General features: G+C 38.5%; 1 protein-coding gene across 1 annotated transcript in view; it reads right to left on the bottom strand.

The window, feature by feature from the left end:
• Window positions 1–13,469: 13,469 nt before the first annotated feature.
• The window catches only part of COG6 (component of oligomeric golgi complex 6), an 85,214-nt gene continuing 82,494 nt past the window's right edge, over window positions 13,470–16,189 (bottom strand). The window contains exon 19 of the mRNA XM_032880121.1: window positions 13,470–14,898. Within this exon, the coding sequence (XP_032736012.1) occupies window positions 14,751–14,898 (148 nt within the window). The 3' untranslated portion in view covers window positions 13,470–14,750. The remainder of the gene's footprint in view (window positions 14,899–16,189) is intronic.

The following is a 16,189-nucleotide window of genomic DNA, read 5'->3' as shown; positions in this document are numbered from 1 at the left end:
GAAGGGTAAGGACAAAATGCAAGCACATGGTGCCCTCAGAGGGGTAGACAAGGGTGAAATGAATGCCTACAAGTCGATGCGAAAGTACTGGGTAACTTCTGGTTCGTGAGCAGGGTGGCCAGTCCTTGGGTGACTGCCCTGTCCTGTTTCGTATTACCATATAAAGGAGATCGTTACTTTGAATGAAGTACCCAGCTCATCATTAAAGCCTGTTTTAAAGTTATGACTGGTGGGATGGGCGTATAGGGGCCTTCAGCCTTTCATCCCATCCCCAGGTATGTCAAGCCTAGAGGACTGGAAAGGAAAAGGATTCGGAAAGGTGCACTGCTCTGATGGTCCGAAGCTGTTTTTCTGGCCGCTCGGTGGTAGGTGGCTACCTAGGGCTCTGGGCCTGGATAGACAGCCCTGCCAGCCCAGCAAAGCAGATGACAGAGTTCTAGACCACCCACACGGCCATCCAGAGCTGCACCGGGTGGGCCAGAAATTGCAAATGTCCCTGCCCCTTGGCGGCACGAAGCCACCTGTGGAGAGCAGCAGGGGCAGCAGGAGCGTCCCTGTTCCAGGGCTGGAGGCCCAGCTGCCCCCAGGGGCCGGCAAGCCAGTGCCAGTGAGACATCAACACCAGGCGCTCCAGCTGGGGCAATTTATGTAAGTGGATAATTGCACATAATGGAGTTAAAATATAATTGCCTCATTAAAATGGGTTACTAAATCTCATTGTGTGTGAGTGTGAAAGAGATAGAGACACGTGTGTTAAACGGCAAGAAAACAAAATTGCATAAATGAATGTGAACAAGAGCAATCAGAGAGCCTGATTGGACCACCTCCATGGAAGGAGACCTTGGTGCCTTGTGGAGCCTCTGAATGACTCGGGAAACCCATCACTGGGGGTTGCTTGGGTACAATGGTGACAGCTCAGGGGTGGGTCCAACTCATGGTTGCCGGGTCCTCGGCCTCGCCAGGGAATCTCCAGTTTGGAAGCTCCAGCTCCAGTCTGGTGTAGCAGGGATGGGTTCTGTCTCCCGCGCCATCGTCTCCAGAGGTCATCCTGGCATGTCTTGCCTAGCGAGCTGTGTCATCGGCGCTCTCCCTGTCTGCTTCCCCCTCGTGGCAGACTTCAAGGCTAGAACTGGAGCCAGCTGTCTGCCTGTGTGACAGGTATGTGTAGGAGCGGAGAACGACTGCACAGAGAAAGGCTCCCATGTGGCAGCACAAGCCCTTGCCAACCTGGAAGGGAGCCTGCACAAGGGCCACCTCCCTCACCTCCGCTGGAAGAATGCGGGGCACCCAACTCTGGGGAGACTCCACAAATGCTTCCAGTGGTCACGGTCATGAACGCAGACAAAATGCTCTGCTCCCCCCTCCGGTGGCACATCAGGGCTGTCTGCCACTTTTGCCTCTGCGTCTGCCACCCAAGCCACCCCATACCCCATAGGAGAGCTCCTCCATGGGAGGAAAGTCCCGCTACTCACCCTTTGGATTTTTTTTTTTTTGAAACAGTTACTTCTAAAATTAACTCCGAGCGCTTATTACCCCAACAGCCACAAATGGTCACGCCTCACTTTGTTCCCAAGTTTCCAACGTGCGCTCAATCTGGCAATTAGCACAGCTCAGTCTGGAAGGAGCAAAGTTAAGTTTTGTCTCAGAATGCTAGAACGTTAAAATGTCAACACTAATGAGTTATTTTCTTTTCAGTATTAGAAAGCAGATAAACATTACCAATCTGGTGTCAGTGTCACTAACAAAACCCCAAACCTGCTTCAGAATCCCCCAGTCCGGGAATGTCGCCTGGAGCCACAAGAGGGGCAAGGGGACAGGGATAGGAGATAGCGGGAGAAGGGGACAGAGAGGAGGGCTGCACACCCAACCCTGACATGGGCACGGGACACGGACTGTGCCCCCATCACCCCCACCAGACTGCATGACTCACCGCTACTGCTAAGCCCGACTTCAACTGCAGATTTTCACTTATATGAACAGATTTGTTTCTGTGCATGATTAAATACTCTCTTGATTCCTCAGATAAGTTCAGAAGTGCAAAAAGGAGGAGGATGAGCTTTTTAATTACAAGCAATTCAGCCTGGCAAATAGAAATCCCAACCTGCCAAGTCCCGGACTTCTAAACCTCGCCAAGATCCCCATCTGCTTCCACGGGGGACCGGGGAGGGGGTGCTGATTCAAGTTCCCATAGAAAGAATTAGAAAATCTTGGACCAAACACTTAGCTCTAACAAATAAAGAGCCTCAGTTCTGGATAAAAGTCAAATTGTGAAGATACTGCAGAGCTCTGTGTTTTGCTTTTTTGTGTGTTGGGGGGGGAGGTGGGTGGGTGGGTTGTGGAACAGGACGAGACGGGGAAATGGCAGAACCAGATTTCAGCTCATCTTGATGAAATTGTGGAGTTACAAAGGCTACTCTTGTTTCCTCAGGTTTTTGGGGGGCGTAGGCCAGGGGTGCCTGGATGTCCCCAATCCCTGAATGGATCTCCCTATCCCACTCCCATGCCCAGTTTCCTTGAGCTGGGATACTCTAGAAGCCTCAGAATGGAGCCCCTGAAATGTTATGAAACAGGAGTTGGCAATGCTTTCCTTTTAAGCTGCCAAACTGGAGAAAGAGCCGTGGAGGCACAGGGAAGGTGAATGCAATGTGTCATCTGGGTGTCATGACTCAACTCGTAAGGTACCCCCAACTGGGCCCCCACCACTCAGGTGGCAGGCAGATGGAGGGCAGATGGGCAAGAAGGGCGGGGACAGAGGCAGCATTGAGGAGAGTCTCTGGAAGCCAGCAAAAGCCGGGTGGCAGCTGCTGAATCTCCGTGGGCCTGGCACTGCTATCAGGAAGCCTGGAGTGCCACCCTCTGGCAACTGAGCCAGGGGTTGGTTGCTAAATCCTGTAACAGAACCCTCCCTACGGGCACTTGGCATTTGAGCCTTAATGGTTTTGGCACTTGGCCTAATTGCTCAGAATATGTGCATGGTTAGACAGTAATTCCTTCATCACACTCAGTAAGTATCTGCACACAGCACAGAAGCTGCGATATTTTTATTCCAGTAATTCCTTTGCCGACCACTAAAATTCTATGACAAACTTCTCAGAAACTATTAGGTATAAACCAAACTGCATCTTACATCACATTTAGGCTTTAGATTATGGAGAGTTGTATAAGCCTCACAATGCCCACCAGGCAAGAAAATTGCCTCATTTTGTTCAAGAAACCATGTACAAGGAATGTTGCTACATTCAGTGATAAAAAGGAGTCACGTTATATATACTATCTCAAAAGAGTGGAAGCTGACATACTTGCTTATGCTTGTTAACGTGATTATACGCCTTACTCATTCTGAGATAAAGTCATTTGGTTAATGAAATCAGATTACCTTATCAGATTGATCTCTTCGAGATTCAAGTCAGATGCAAGTATTCAAAAAACAGTCAGAGCCAACAGAACCCCAGTCACCCACCTCAGGGTTTGAGAGAGCAGAAGTGAACACTATGAATGGCAAGTCAATAAGCGCTGAAAATTTCGCTTAATTTACCAAAGTGACTGGTGCTGCCAGTAGTTCATATATTGATAATTGGCTTAACTGGTAAGTCTCCAGTTTATTTTTGTAACTGCAAAGTAGGACACAGAGACAGGGACATAAAAGGGCCATGACAGAAGGAAACCTATTGTCATCATCAATTGTTCTTTTTAAAAAACAAATTTTATTGCCTCACTCCCTTGTTAAAAACTTTAACCACAGAAATGCAAATAACATACTTCTAAGTAAATAAAGGTTCAAAGAAAAAAAATCATAATGGATAAAATTTAAATCTGGACATAGCCTCAAAACATAAAGCAAAACCTGAAAAAACTAAAAAAAAAAAAAAAGAGCAAACACCATCTCAGTTGAAATTTTTAACAAGTATCTCGCAGCAGCTGATATAACATGCAGATAAAAATCCAAAGGACTATAGATGATTGGAACAAGATTGACAAAATTTATCCTCTTAACATGTATAGAACACTGTACCCAATAACTATAGTACATACCATTTCAAATATTAGGGGGATATCCCTCACTAAAAGGGTATAACTATGAACAAATATATAAGGATTGATATACAACCTATTGGTTGGCTACAATGGAATTTACTTTTAAATAAATAATAAAAAGATAACTAGGAAATCTTGTTATGTTTGGAAATACACTTTTTAAATAATCCATGAGTCAAAGAAGAAATCACAGTGGGAATCAGAAAATACTCTGCAGTGAAAAATAAACAAAATATGACACATAAAAACATGGATACAATGAAGTTTCTGTTTACATGGAAATACAGATGATATTTAAATGAATATATTACAAAAAAAAAGTTTGAAGATTGATGATACTGATCTTCCTTGACTCACAATAGGGTCATGTCCCGTGAAGTCCATGGTAAGATGAAATAAGATGAAAATACATTTAATGTACCCAACCTACTGAACGTAATAGCTTAGCCTCACTAGCCTACCTTAAATGTGCTCAGAACACTTACATTAGCCTACAGGGAATCATCTCACACAAACCTTCCTTAGAATAATGTGTTGAATAGCTCCTTTAATTTATTAACTACTGCACTGAAAATGAAAAACAGAATGGTTTTATGGGTACAGAATGGCTATCAGTGTATCAGTTGTCTACCCCTGTGATTGTGGAGGCGACTGGAAGCTAAGACTGCCTGCTGCTGCTGCCCAGCATCAGGAGAGGACCTTCCTGCATATTACCGGCCCAGGAAAAGATCAAAAGATCAAAATACACAATGTGAAGTACAGTTCCAGCTGAATGCATATTGCTTTTGCACCACCGTAAAGTCAAAATATCGTATGTTGAACTACATAGTATGTCCGGGACCATCTCTATAAGCTCCCACTTCAAGAAGGTAGAAAAAGAAGAGCAAATAAATACCAAGAAAGTAGAGGGAAGGAAATAATAAAAATAGAGCAAAAAAAAAAAAATCAATGAAACATAAAATAGAGATAATCAGCCACATCGGGAACACTCTTGGAAAAGACTAACAAAGTTCATAACTCCTAGCAGGACTAATCAAGAAAGAAAACATAAATTATTAATATCATGTCCACACACATTAAAAAAGGTTAAGAGGACAGTAAGGGGAGTGACAATATGACAAATTTAGGTGAAAGGGACATATATCTTGAAAAACAGAATTCATCAAAACTGACACAAGAAGAAACGAACCATATGAATACTCTTGCATATGTTTTAAAAATTGAATCGGAAATTTAAAATAACCTTTCCACAGAGACATCTCTACGTAAGTTGGCTGCACTTGGAAATCATCCAACTATTTATGGAAGAAATAACAACAATCTTACTCAAACTATTTCAGATAAGAGAAGAAGAGACTATGTGCTAATCTGTTTTATGAGGTCAGCACAGTCTTGTTAGCCAAACCAGACAAAGATATTAAAAGAAAGGAAAATTACAAGGTAATCTACAGGCCATGAACATAAAAATAAAAATTCTAAATAAAATATAAATAAATCAAGAGGTATATAAAAAAGATTGTACATTATGACCACTGGGTTGATTCTAGGAATACAAAGTTGTTCTGATATTTGAAATTCTCCACGTTAAGCAAATAAGGAGGGCTAAAGCCTATACAGTCACCTAAATAGATATAGGAAAAAAAAAAACCCACATATGATAAAATTCAAAACTCATTCATGATTTAAAGTAATCATAACAAACCAGGAACAGAAGGGAGCTTTCTTTTCTTTTTTTTTTTTTTTTTAAGATTTTATTTATTTGTCAGAGAGAGTGAGCACAGGCAGACAGAGTGACAGGCAGAGGCAGAGGGAGAAGCAGGCTCCCCACTGAGCAAGGAGCCCAATGTGGGACTGGATCTCAGGACGCTGGGATCATGACCTGAGCCAAAGGCAGCCGCTGAACCAACTGAGCCACCCAAGCGTCCCAGAAGGGAGCTTTCTTAATTTGATAAAGCTTATCTACAAAATATCAGCCAAATAAAAGCTTTTCCTCCCTCCTCACATTTTGGAAAAAGACAGGGGTGGGTCGTGATTACCACTCCTATTCAATGCTGTAATGTTGTACTGTTGAACACTGCACAGTGTCATAAAGCCAGCAAGACTAAGAAGAAGAAATAAAACTGTCATTAAGCACTGACTATGTGATTTAATTTATAAAGTTTACCAAAAAATCTACAAATAAAGTTTCGAATTAACTCAGAAATTTAGCAAGGTCACTAGTCACTATATAAAACAAAACTAAATCCAGTGGTTTGTACAGGAAGAGAAAATAATGCGACCAATATAGGATTATCCCAGCAATGCAAGAGTGGTTTATGATCAGAAAAACAATAAATGAGATTGACCACATTAAGTGTGTTATGATGATCATATGATGCTCTCTGATTAATCTATGGAAAACCTATAGCAAACACAATTCTTAATGGTGAGATACTGGGAATGTCACCTTTAAAATCTGAATTAGGAAACATGTGCATTATCATTGCTCTTGGTTAACACTGTGCTGGCAGTCCTAGGTTATCATGTTAAGACAACAGAAGAAATGGAGGGCATATAGATTGCAAAGAAAGAAACAACACTGTCATCTAGTCTCAAGTAAAATAAATGTCTATATAGAAAACTCAAAGCATAGAAATGACATTAGATACATTAAGTGAGTTAAGTGCTTAGATCTAATATAATCAACATATAAAAATCAATTCTGTTTTTATATACAGAAACAGATTTTAAAATGTAATTAAAAAACAGATACCATTTACACTCTGAACAAGAACTGTGTTAGGAATGAATAAAGCAAAGTTTTCTTAGATTCATATGAAGAAATATAAACTTTTTTTTTGAAGGACACTAAAACTACTCTCATTACATAGTGAAAATTTAACATGTTCATGATTTGGATTTTTTAACATCATAAAGATATTAGTTGTACCTAAATTGATATATAGATGCAAAGTAATCCCAACCATATTCTTGACTACTGCTTGAGAAATAGCTGATTTTAAAATCGAAGTGGAAGAGAAAAAGCCAAGAATGCCTGAGGCATTCTAGATGAAAAAGACAAAATGGACCATCCTACCACATGCTAAGATTATAAAGTTATAGTATTAAAATATATGTTATTGGTGCAGGAATAAGGAAACCTATGAAAAGAATGCAAACAAGATCCAGAAATGTGCCCATATATATAAAAATTTATGACAGAGAAAACTCTAGCCTCATCCCACTCTTATCACACACAAAGTAGGAAGCAATACAAATTCTGCATCAGCCCCTGATAACCTGTGGTTACCAAGAGCAGCACCATGGCTAACGATTTACCATGTGCAAGCAGAATCACAGGTTAACCACAGGAGTGTATTCACATTTCTGGGTTTCTGCAAACTCTATTATAATTTATTATTGTATGATTCATTACATTAACCTGTTAATACTCAGTGGCTAAGTGATTTCCTCTTTGTAGGTAGGATTCAGAATAAAGGCAGGGTAACTTGACATGCTGTTTTTGTTTTCGTTGTTTTTAACGGCAGCAACGGCAGCCTTCTGACTTCTGAATGCTTGCTTTGCTACATCTTTGTGAAAAGGAGCTAATACAGTTTTCAAGCAAGAAAAATTCCTGGTCTTCTATTAAGTGCATATTGCAAGGCTGTGGAATACTAACCAAATCTTTGATTTCCTTTTTAAGATTTGGCTTCTCAGGCAAATGCATCTTCAACCTCAGTGCTCTGCTCATTACCATTTTATACTCCGTCTGAGGCCTGGATAGCAAACAGCAGTCAGCTCTCGTCTGAATTCTCCAAAGTAGGCTCATGCATTTGATACCCCTTAGGAGGGCTCGTGGCATCTCAACACACGAGATCTAACTTTTGATGCTGGCTTGCACAAGAGAAACAACTCTTGTTTCTTGTCATTTTGCTTTTAGTAGGCAAAAAATAATGCTCGCTCCAGTGGAATTTCAGATCTTGACATTGATGGAAATAAAGAGAATATTCAAGTAAATTAGTATCCTGGTAGCAAAGCTATTAGCTTTGAAACTCCTAGATTGGCTGGGACTTTAACTGTTTAAAATATACAATGGGGGCGCCTGGGTGGCTCAGTGGGTTGGGGCCTCTGCCTTTGGCTCGGGTCATGGTCTCAGGGTCCTGGGATCGAGCCCCGCGTTGGGCTCTCTGCTCGGTGGGGAGCCTGTTTCCTCCTCTCTCTCTCTCTGCCTGCCTGTGATCTGTCTGTCAAATAAATAAATAAAATCTTTAAAAAAATAAAATAAAATATACAATGAAAAAATACTTTGTCAAACAATGATATATCCTCTCGAAGCAAGCAAATATTTTATATGATATTTTTGGTCCTACCAACAATTTTCCCTTATTTTCATAAGCTTAGTACCATTTATTTTTACTTATTAAATTGTAAGTGCTAGTAAAGTTTTTAACATTAATGTTAGTTGGATTTGACAGATGAGCATGCTATTGTTAAATGATTTTTATATTCATTTCTTAGACAACTTATAGTCATTTCATGTGTGGATGTGAAAATACATAATTACATCATCTATCTCCAAAAGCACTTTCTAAGGGGAAATAAATACATATTTTCAAGATAAGTGTGCTTAAGTACGATTATAGCCCTAAAGTAACCATATGTAGACCTAGTTATTTATATTATCATCTAAGCAGTATATTTAACTAAATAGGAAAAATAAGCTGACCTCCAAGTACTCAACATTATTATGTGACTCTGCATAAAAATCTGTATAATATAAAAGGTGAAAACTTGTTGCCTAAAACAAGGTCACAAAGATTTGTACCTATGTTTCCTTCTGAGAGTTTTACAGTTTTTAACTTTTACACTGAGAACTTTGACCCATTCTGAGTTAATTTTTGTATATGTCACGAATATGCTCCAACTTCAATCTTTTTTTTAAGATTTTATTTTTAAGTAATCTCTTCACCTTCAACACCCAAAAAACAAATAATCAAGTCAAAAAATGGGCAGAAGACATAAACAGACACTTCTCCAAAGAAGACATATAAATGGCTAACACACATGAAAAAATGTTCATCATCATTAGCCATCAGAGAAATTCAAATCAAAACCACAGGGAGATACCACCTTACACCAGTTAGAATGGCAAAAATTAACAAGGCAAGAAACAACAAATGTTGGAGAGGTTGTGGAGAAGGGAATCCTCTTACACTGTTGGTGGGACTGCAAGTTCGTACAGCTACTTTGGAAAACTGTGGAGAGACCTCAAAAATTTAAAATAGAGCTACCCTACGACTCAGCAATAGCACTACTGGGGTATCTACCCCAAAGATACAGATATACTGAAAAGAAGGGGCACGTGCACCCCAATGTTCATAGCAGCATATCCACAACAGTCCAACTGTGGAAAGAGCAGAGATGCCCTTTAGCAGATGAATGTATAAAGAAGATGTGGTCCATATATACAAGGGAATATTAATCAGCCATCAGAAAGGAGGAATATCCAACTTTTGCATCAACATGGACAGAACTGGAGGAGATTATGCTGAATGAATTAAGTCAAGCAGAGAAAGTCAATTATCATATGGTTTCACTTATTTGTGGAACATAAGGAATAGCATGGAGGATATTACAAGAAGGAAGGAAAATGAAGGAGGGGGGAATCGGGAGGGGGAGACAAACCATGAGACTATGGACTCCCAGAAACAAATTAAGGGTTTCAGAGGGGAGGGGGGTGGGGGGATGGGTCAGCCTGGTATGGGTATTAAGGAAGGCACGTTATTACATCGAACACTGGGTGTTATACACAAACAATGAATCATGGAACACTACATCAAAAACTAACGAACTGTATGGTGACAACATAATAAAAAAAAAGATTACTGTAGATCAAACAAAACAAAAGTAATCACGGCAACCAACGTGGGACTCAACCACAGCCCTGAGATCAAGAGTTTCACACTCAACTGACTGAGCCAGCCAGGCGCCCCCAACTTCAATCTCATTCCTTGTGGATTTCAAGTTGTTCTGGTGTCATTTGCTAAAAAGATTATTCTTTCCCCATTGACAGGACTTGGCAGCTTTGTAAAAAACTCACATGACAATGGATGCATGAGTTGTCCAAGTCCTCTATTTCCTCGCTATGAACATGAAATGTCTTTCCATCTACTTAGACCACCTTTAATTTCTTTCAACCATGTTTTTTTTTATTATTTTTTATTTTTTATAAACCTATCTTTTTATCCCCAGGGGTACAGATCTGTGAATCGCCAGGTTTACACACTTCTCAGCACTCACCATAGCACATACCCTCCCCATGTTTTGTAGTTTGCAGTGGATAAGTATATCACTGGCTTGGTTAAATCTATTCCTAAGTATTTTATTCTTTGTGATGCTATTGTAAATGGGGCTGTTTTCTTACTTTTTCAGATTGTTCATTACTAGTGTACAGCAATACAACAGATTTTTGCATACTGGCCTATATACTGCAATGTCGCTTCACTTGCTTATTGGTTCTAATACATATATGACCATATAGATAGGTAGATAAACATATGATAGATATACATGCTCATACTGTCTTCAAAAGGACATAGTTCTACTTCTTTCTTTTCCATCTATCTTTTATTTGTCTTATCTGATTTCTCTGGGTATAATTTCTAGTACAATGTGGAATAGAAGTGGCAAGATTATACAACCTTATCTCATTCATGATTTTAGGGGGGAAAGCTTTCAGACAATGTTAGATGTGGATTTTTCTAAGTGTCCTTTGTCAGTTCGGGGAAGTTCCCTTCTATTCCTAATCTGCTGAGTGTTTTGTTTTATCAAAAGCTTTCCCTGCATCGAGGTAATCATGTTTATTATTTACTCTATTAACACGGTATAGTACATTGATTGATTTTTAGACGTTAAACTGTTCTTGCATTCCTAGGACAAACTTACTGAGTCCTAGCATATAATCCTTTAATATGTTGCTGGATATTCTTGTTAGTATTTTGTTGAGGATTTTGCATTCATAATCATAAGGGATACCGAACTATGATTTTCTGATGTTGCCTTTTCTGGCTTTATCATACCAATTAACAGAGGTTATTTTTCACTTTTTGACATGTGTATTCAAACACATCTCTACATGGATTACAGAATGGCTAGCACATCCATTCACTGAAATGCTATTTTATCTGTATTCTGCCATAATCTTTATTTCCTTCTTCTTGCTTTCAGTTTAGTTTGCTTTATTTCTAGTTTTTTAAAGGTGTAAGTTTAGGTTAGTTTATTTCTTAATGTAGGCTATTTTCTTCTGAGCACTGTTTTTGTTGCATACCCTAAGTATTGGTATGCTGTTTTATACCAAATTTTCATTCATCTCAAAGTTTTCTCTAATTTCCTTTATTACTTCCTTTTTAACCCACTGGTTATTTAAGAGTATATATATTGTTTAATTTCCATATTTATTTTCCCTCGGTCATTGGTTTCTAATTTTGTGCCATTGTAGTTGGGAAAGTTACTTTGTATGATTTCAGTCTTTTTAAATTAACCGAGACTTGAATTGTGGCTTAACATTCGGTCTGCCTTGGAGAATGCAGCACACGGACTTGAAAGGAACGTGTACTCTGCTGCTAGGTGGTGTTCCGTAGATGTCTGTTAGGTCCAGCTGGTTTACAGTGTTGCACAAGTCCTCTATTTCCTTGCTATTCTTTATTTCTGTGTCGACAGTGACTGTCTAGTATCCTTTCATTTCAGCCACAACAACTACTTTTATTTTTTTAAAAGATATTTATTTATTTATTTATTGGGGGGATAGTGTATGAGCAGGGGGAGGAGCAGAGGTAGAGGGAGAAGTAGGCTCCCCATGGAGCAGGGAGCCCAATGCAGGGCTCGATCCTGAAGGCAGATGCTTACCAACTGAGCCAGCCAGGTGCCCCTCAGCCACAAGGACTACCTTTAACATTCCTTTAAGGCAGGTGTGATAGTTTTCGTGTATTCTGAACTGTCTCAATTTTGTCTATATTTTCACAGGCAGTTTTGCTGGCTATATAATTCTAAGTTAATGGTTTTGTTCTTCCAGCACTCTGAATATATCATCTAATGCTTTCTGGCCTCTCTGGTTTCTGATGAGAATCATGATTGTAAATCACATGTACACGATCAGTTATCTTTCCTGCTGCTTTCAAGTTCCCCTCTTAGACTTTGGCTTTTGATAATTTGATTGTGATGTGTCTTGGTGTGTATCTCTGCATGGGCTTGGTTAACTTCTTAAATGTGTATATATTAAACTTTCCAACAAACTTGTAAAGTTTCCTACAAATAGTTCTTCAAATACTCTTTAGGCGCCCTTTTCCCTCTCTTTTCCTTCTGAAACACCCACTGAGTGAATATTGCTGATAATATCCCCCAGGTCTCTGACGCCCTATTCATCTTCATCCTTTGTTTCTTTTTCTTTTTCTCTTTTTCCTCCATCCTTTTTTTCTTTCTGTTCCTCCGACTGGATAATCTCCACTGGCCTAACTTCATATTTGCAGATTCTTTTTATCAATTGTTCAAATCTGTTCAATTCCTACAGTGAATTTTTAAAAATCAGTTATAATTTTCACCTCCAGAAAAGATACTTATAATTTTTATAAAATTATGACTTTAAATGATAATTTCTATGTTTGTAACTTCATAAAAAATCATTTTTGCAATTTCTATAGGAAAGATGGAGAAGATGAGTATTTGAAGGTGGGGAAGTAAGGGAGATTAATCTAACAGCTTCTATTTTCTCTATAAATTATGAGGGTCATTAACTTAGAGTGAGGGCAGAAAAGTCTTCTTGAAAAGTGGAGAGGTGAGTTTAGCAAAGAGACAAAGTAAACTACAAAGCAATACTGAGTGCCATTTGAAGACTGTGATCATGAATTTAAAAAGTCATTCAGTCCACTTATGTGATTTTTCTCAGGTAATATTCACCTGTTCAAGTTCAGGTGCAAAGAAAGAAAGAGAAGAATTTAATGAGAGGTTTTTGTGAGGCAAATACCTTTCTTTGAGAAAAGGCTCACATGTATTCTCTAGCTAAGGTTATATTTATGCCACAACAAAACAGCTCAAAACACAAACCAGGAAGTATCTAGCAAATATAAGGGTTGTGTCCATGAATTAGCACTTAAAATCTTTTATTTTGATGTAGTACTCAAGATAATATTCACAACACATTCTGCTCATCAGTCTTATACTGGTTATCTCAATTTGGTCCTACACAGTACTTCCTTTTCTGTAGTACATTTTCTAAAAACACACTGATGAGATATATAAAAATGTACTTCAATTATCACTGTTCTAGAAATAATTTTAGTATTTTGAGAAAACTGTGTGTAAAAAGCCCAATACACTTTTTTCCAAGAAAACAAAGGGATTCATCAATAAGGTAGCAATCTTTTCTCATGGTAGAAATAAATTATATAAAATTTAAGTTCTTGATTTATATCATACTTTATTTTCTATCTTTTATATACCACATATACTCATTGAAGGAAAAAGACTAAAAGCACAGATTTACACCAAAAGAAGTGATAAATAACTGCTCTTACTCCAAAAGAATCATATTAATATAAACAATTAAAATTTCAGATACATGAATAAGCCATGTTCTGTAAATAACAATGTGTTAAATATTATATATTACATAAATATTAGTTTTACTAATTTGCAAAATATTTTAGCCTTGTCCATTTTTTCCCTATGCCTCAGTTTTCTCATAACTTAGGTACTCACCTCTTTTTATAGTTGTATCAGAAATTAAGATATTTTGCTAATAAAAATCGTCCTTGAAATCTTACCAACAGAGTAAAGTCACATCAAACACACTGAGATCTATTTTTTGAAAAACACAGTGATTCTAAATCTTACTCATAGGTAAAGTTCTAAAGTCAGAGCCCAAATCATTCTTGTGAAGGGCCACCAGGAGGATAGACGCACTGTCAGTGAGCAACTGCTACTCTGTATTTTTCCTCTGGTGTGAGAGTAGATCCTTATTCTTTGGTTTGAACACCAGACAAAATCTGTAGATGGTTGGATTTAGAGTTCAGACTATACAACAAATACCTATAATTAGACACTAGACTTACACGCAACACAGGGTGACTCCCTACCTAAAATCCTTTTGAAGTGCTGAACGTCACCTTGAATTCAGTCCAGGTATACACAGAGTGAAGTCCACCTTGTTTAAATTACTTCTCTCTCTCTTTTCCCACTTTTTGCTAAGTGTATATTTCTGCTCCTCGGTTTAAATATGTCTCCTCACATGAATAACTAATAAGAAAGCCACTTAATCTTTAGGTAAGAAGATGTTCTGTCCCATCTTCGTATTAATTCTTAAGTTTAGACAAGTTTTTTTTTTTATGTATTATTCATTTAGAACTAATGTTGTAAAATAAAAATCCCTCAAATCTTTCATACGACTTTCCCCCATACATTTATATTCCAGAAAGTTACAGAGCTGGGGAGGTGGCTCACAGAGAACACACCATCTCTACAGAAGGAGCAGATACAGAGCAACCCTGACTCAGGTCAAGATTGTATTCCTTACTTCCATGGTACTGAGATCAAAGAAAAGAAATTATTGGGACCTACAATGTTATGATACAAAGAAAATCGTAACCACCCAATTTCAAAGAGGAGATTAACAGACTAAGGAACAAGAAAACCTTTAAAGTTTCAGGGATGCACCATTATGCTAACACATTCAGATAAGATTATCAGGAGAGAAGTGTCTGCACTTGCTGTGGCGATCGGTGGAGGATGCTCTCTGGATCTTTGTATTCATTGACTGGATCCATGACGGCGGCATACACTTCACTGTAGGCTCTGCAGACTAATTCTGTAGACTGTTTTATGATCTGCTCTCTATGGCGAAACAAACAATATGTGAACACATGATCCAAAAATAAAATACTAAGAATTACAAGAAGCTTCATATTTGAACAAATACATTTCATTTTCATAATTACCACATACATACTATAAAAAATCATTGTACAACTACACAAGTTACTTACTTTGGTTTGGGGATCCAACATACTTTTTTATATTCATTATTTATTATTGCAGAAGGGAGGGACTGTGTTTCGTTCACAGCTGTATCTTCAGGGTTGCTAGACAAGCAACAGAAACTGACCTGCCATCAATGTCCTGATTTTGCAGACGTGACTGGTAACACATTAACCTTAACGAAAGAGGCTTATCATCATTCGTACTTATCAAATCTTCCAATCTCAGAATAACTTACAGTAAACTGTCCTTTCAGTTATAGCTCCTACACTAGTAACCACATTTTAGATTTCTCATCTGTTTATATTACCGGGTTAAAATAAAGTGACACGTGCCTCCAACAAGTCAGCATTTTCCACAAAAAGCGTTTCTACATAAGCACATAAGAGAATAAAAAGTTTTAAATGAACTAAAGCCAATTTTTAAAGATCTGGCTGGAAAAAAGTAGCATGGGGTTCATAAAATCTGCATCAAGTCTATGTTCTCATGACCTTTACTTCTTGCCATCCTCAACTACTTCTATTCATGTATCACTATGCCTAGTGACAAAAACACTACCTGTTCTATTTTTACAACTAAATTTAAATGCGTCTTTCAAGCTTTACTCCCAAACCTATTTTGTTGTTGTTTCTCATTTCTGTCAGTGGCATAACCACGCTGCATCACCTCAGTTCAGACCCTAACGAACTCTTGCAATGGAGTATAGAAAAAAGCTCCCATCTGATCTTCCCTCTTCTAGTCTTTTCACATTCGACCTATTATAAGCACTGCTGTTAGGTTAATCCTTCTAAACCATACCTATTATCTTGTCTCTCCCTCACCCAGGGCCTTCCTTCCAGGAGTTTCTCTGGTTTCTGGGAAGTTGAAATCCCTCATCCTGTCATTTAGAATCTGTTATAGAATCTTCCACATCACAACTCTCTCTGATCCTGAGGTCTGACACAATTTCTGTTCTCTCTCCCCTGCTTTTGTTCACCTGAATTCCTCTGCTCTATTCCTCTATTTGCCCAGGATGCTTTTCTTTCTCTCTCACATTCAAATACTCTTTAATTCTCAGTAAAAAATGTACTCTCTCATTCCCTGATCCTCAGAGCTAGAAATAATTATTCCATTTTGGAACGTGCATGACTGAAGTGATATTTGGAAT

Source organism: Lontra canadensis, unplaced genomic scaffold (genome assembly GCF_010015895.1).
Source record: "Lontra canadensis isolate GAN:19392208 unplaced genomic scaffold, GSC_riverotter_1.0 scaffold67, whole genome shotgun sequence".
In the NCBI taxonomy this organism is placed as follows: Eukaryota; Metazoa; Chordata; class Mammalia; order Carnivora; family Mustelidae; genus Lontra; species Lontra canadensis.
Note: the sequence above shows the minus strand (reverse complement) of the source record. Positions and strands in the feature narration are given on the sequence as shown.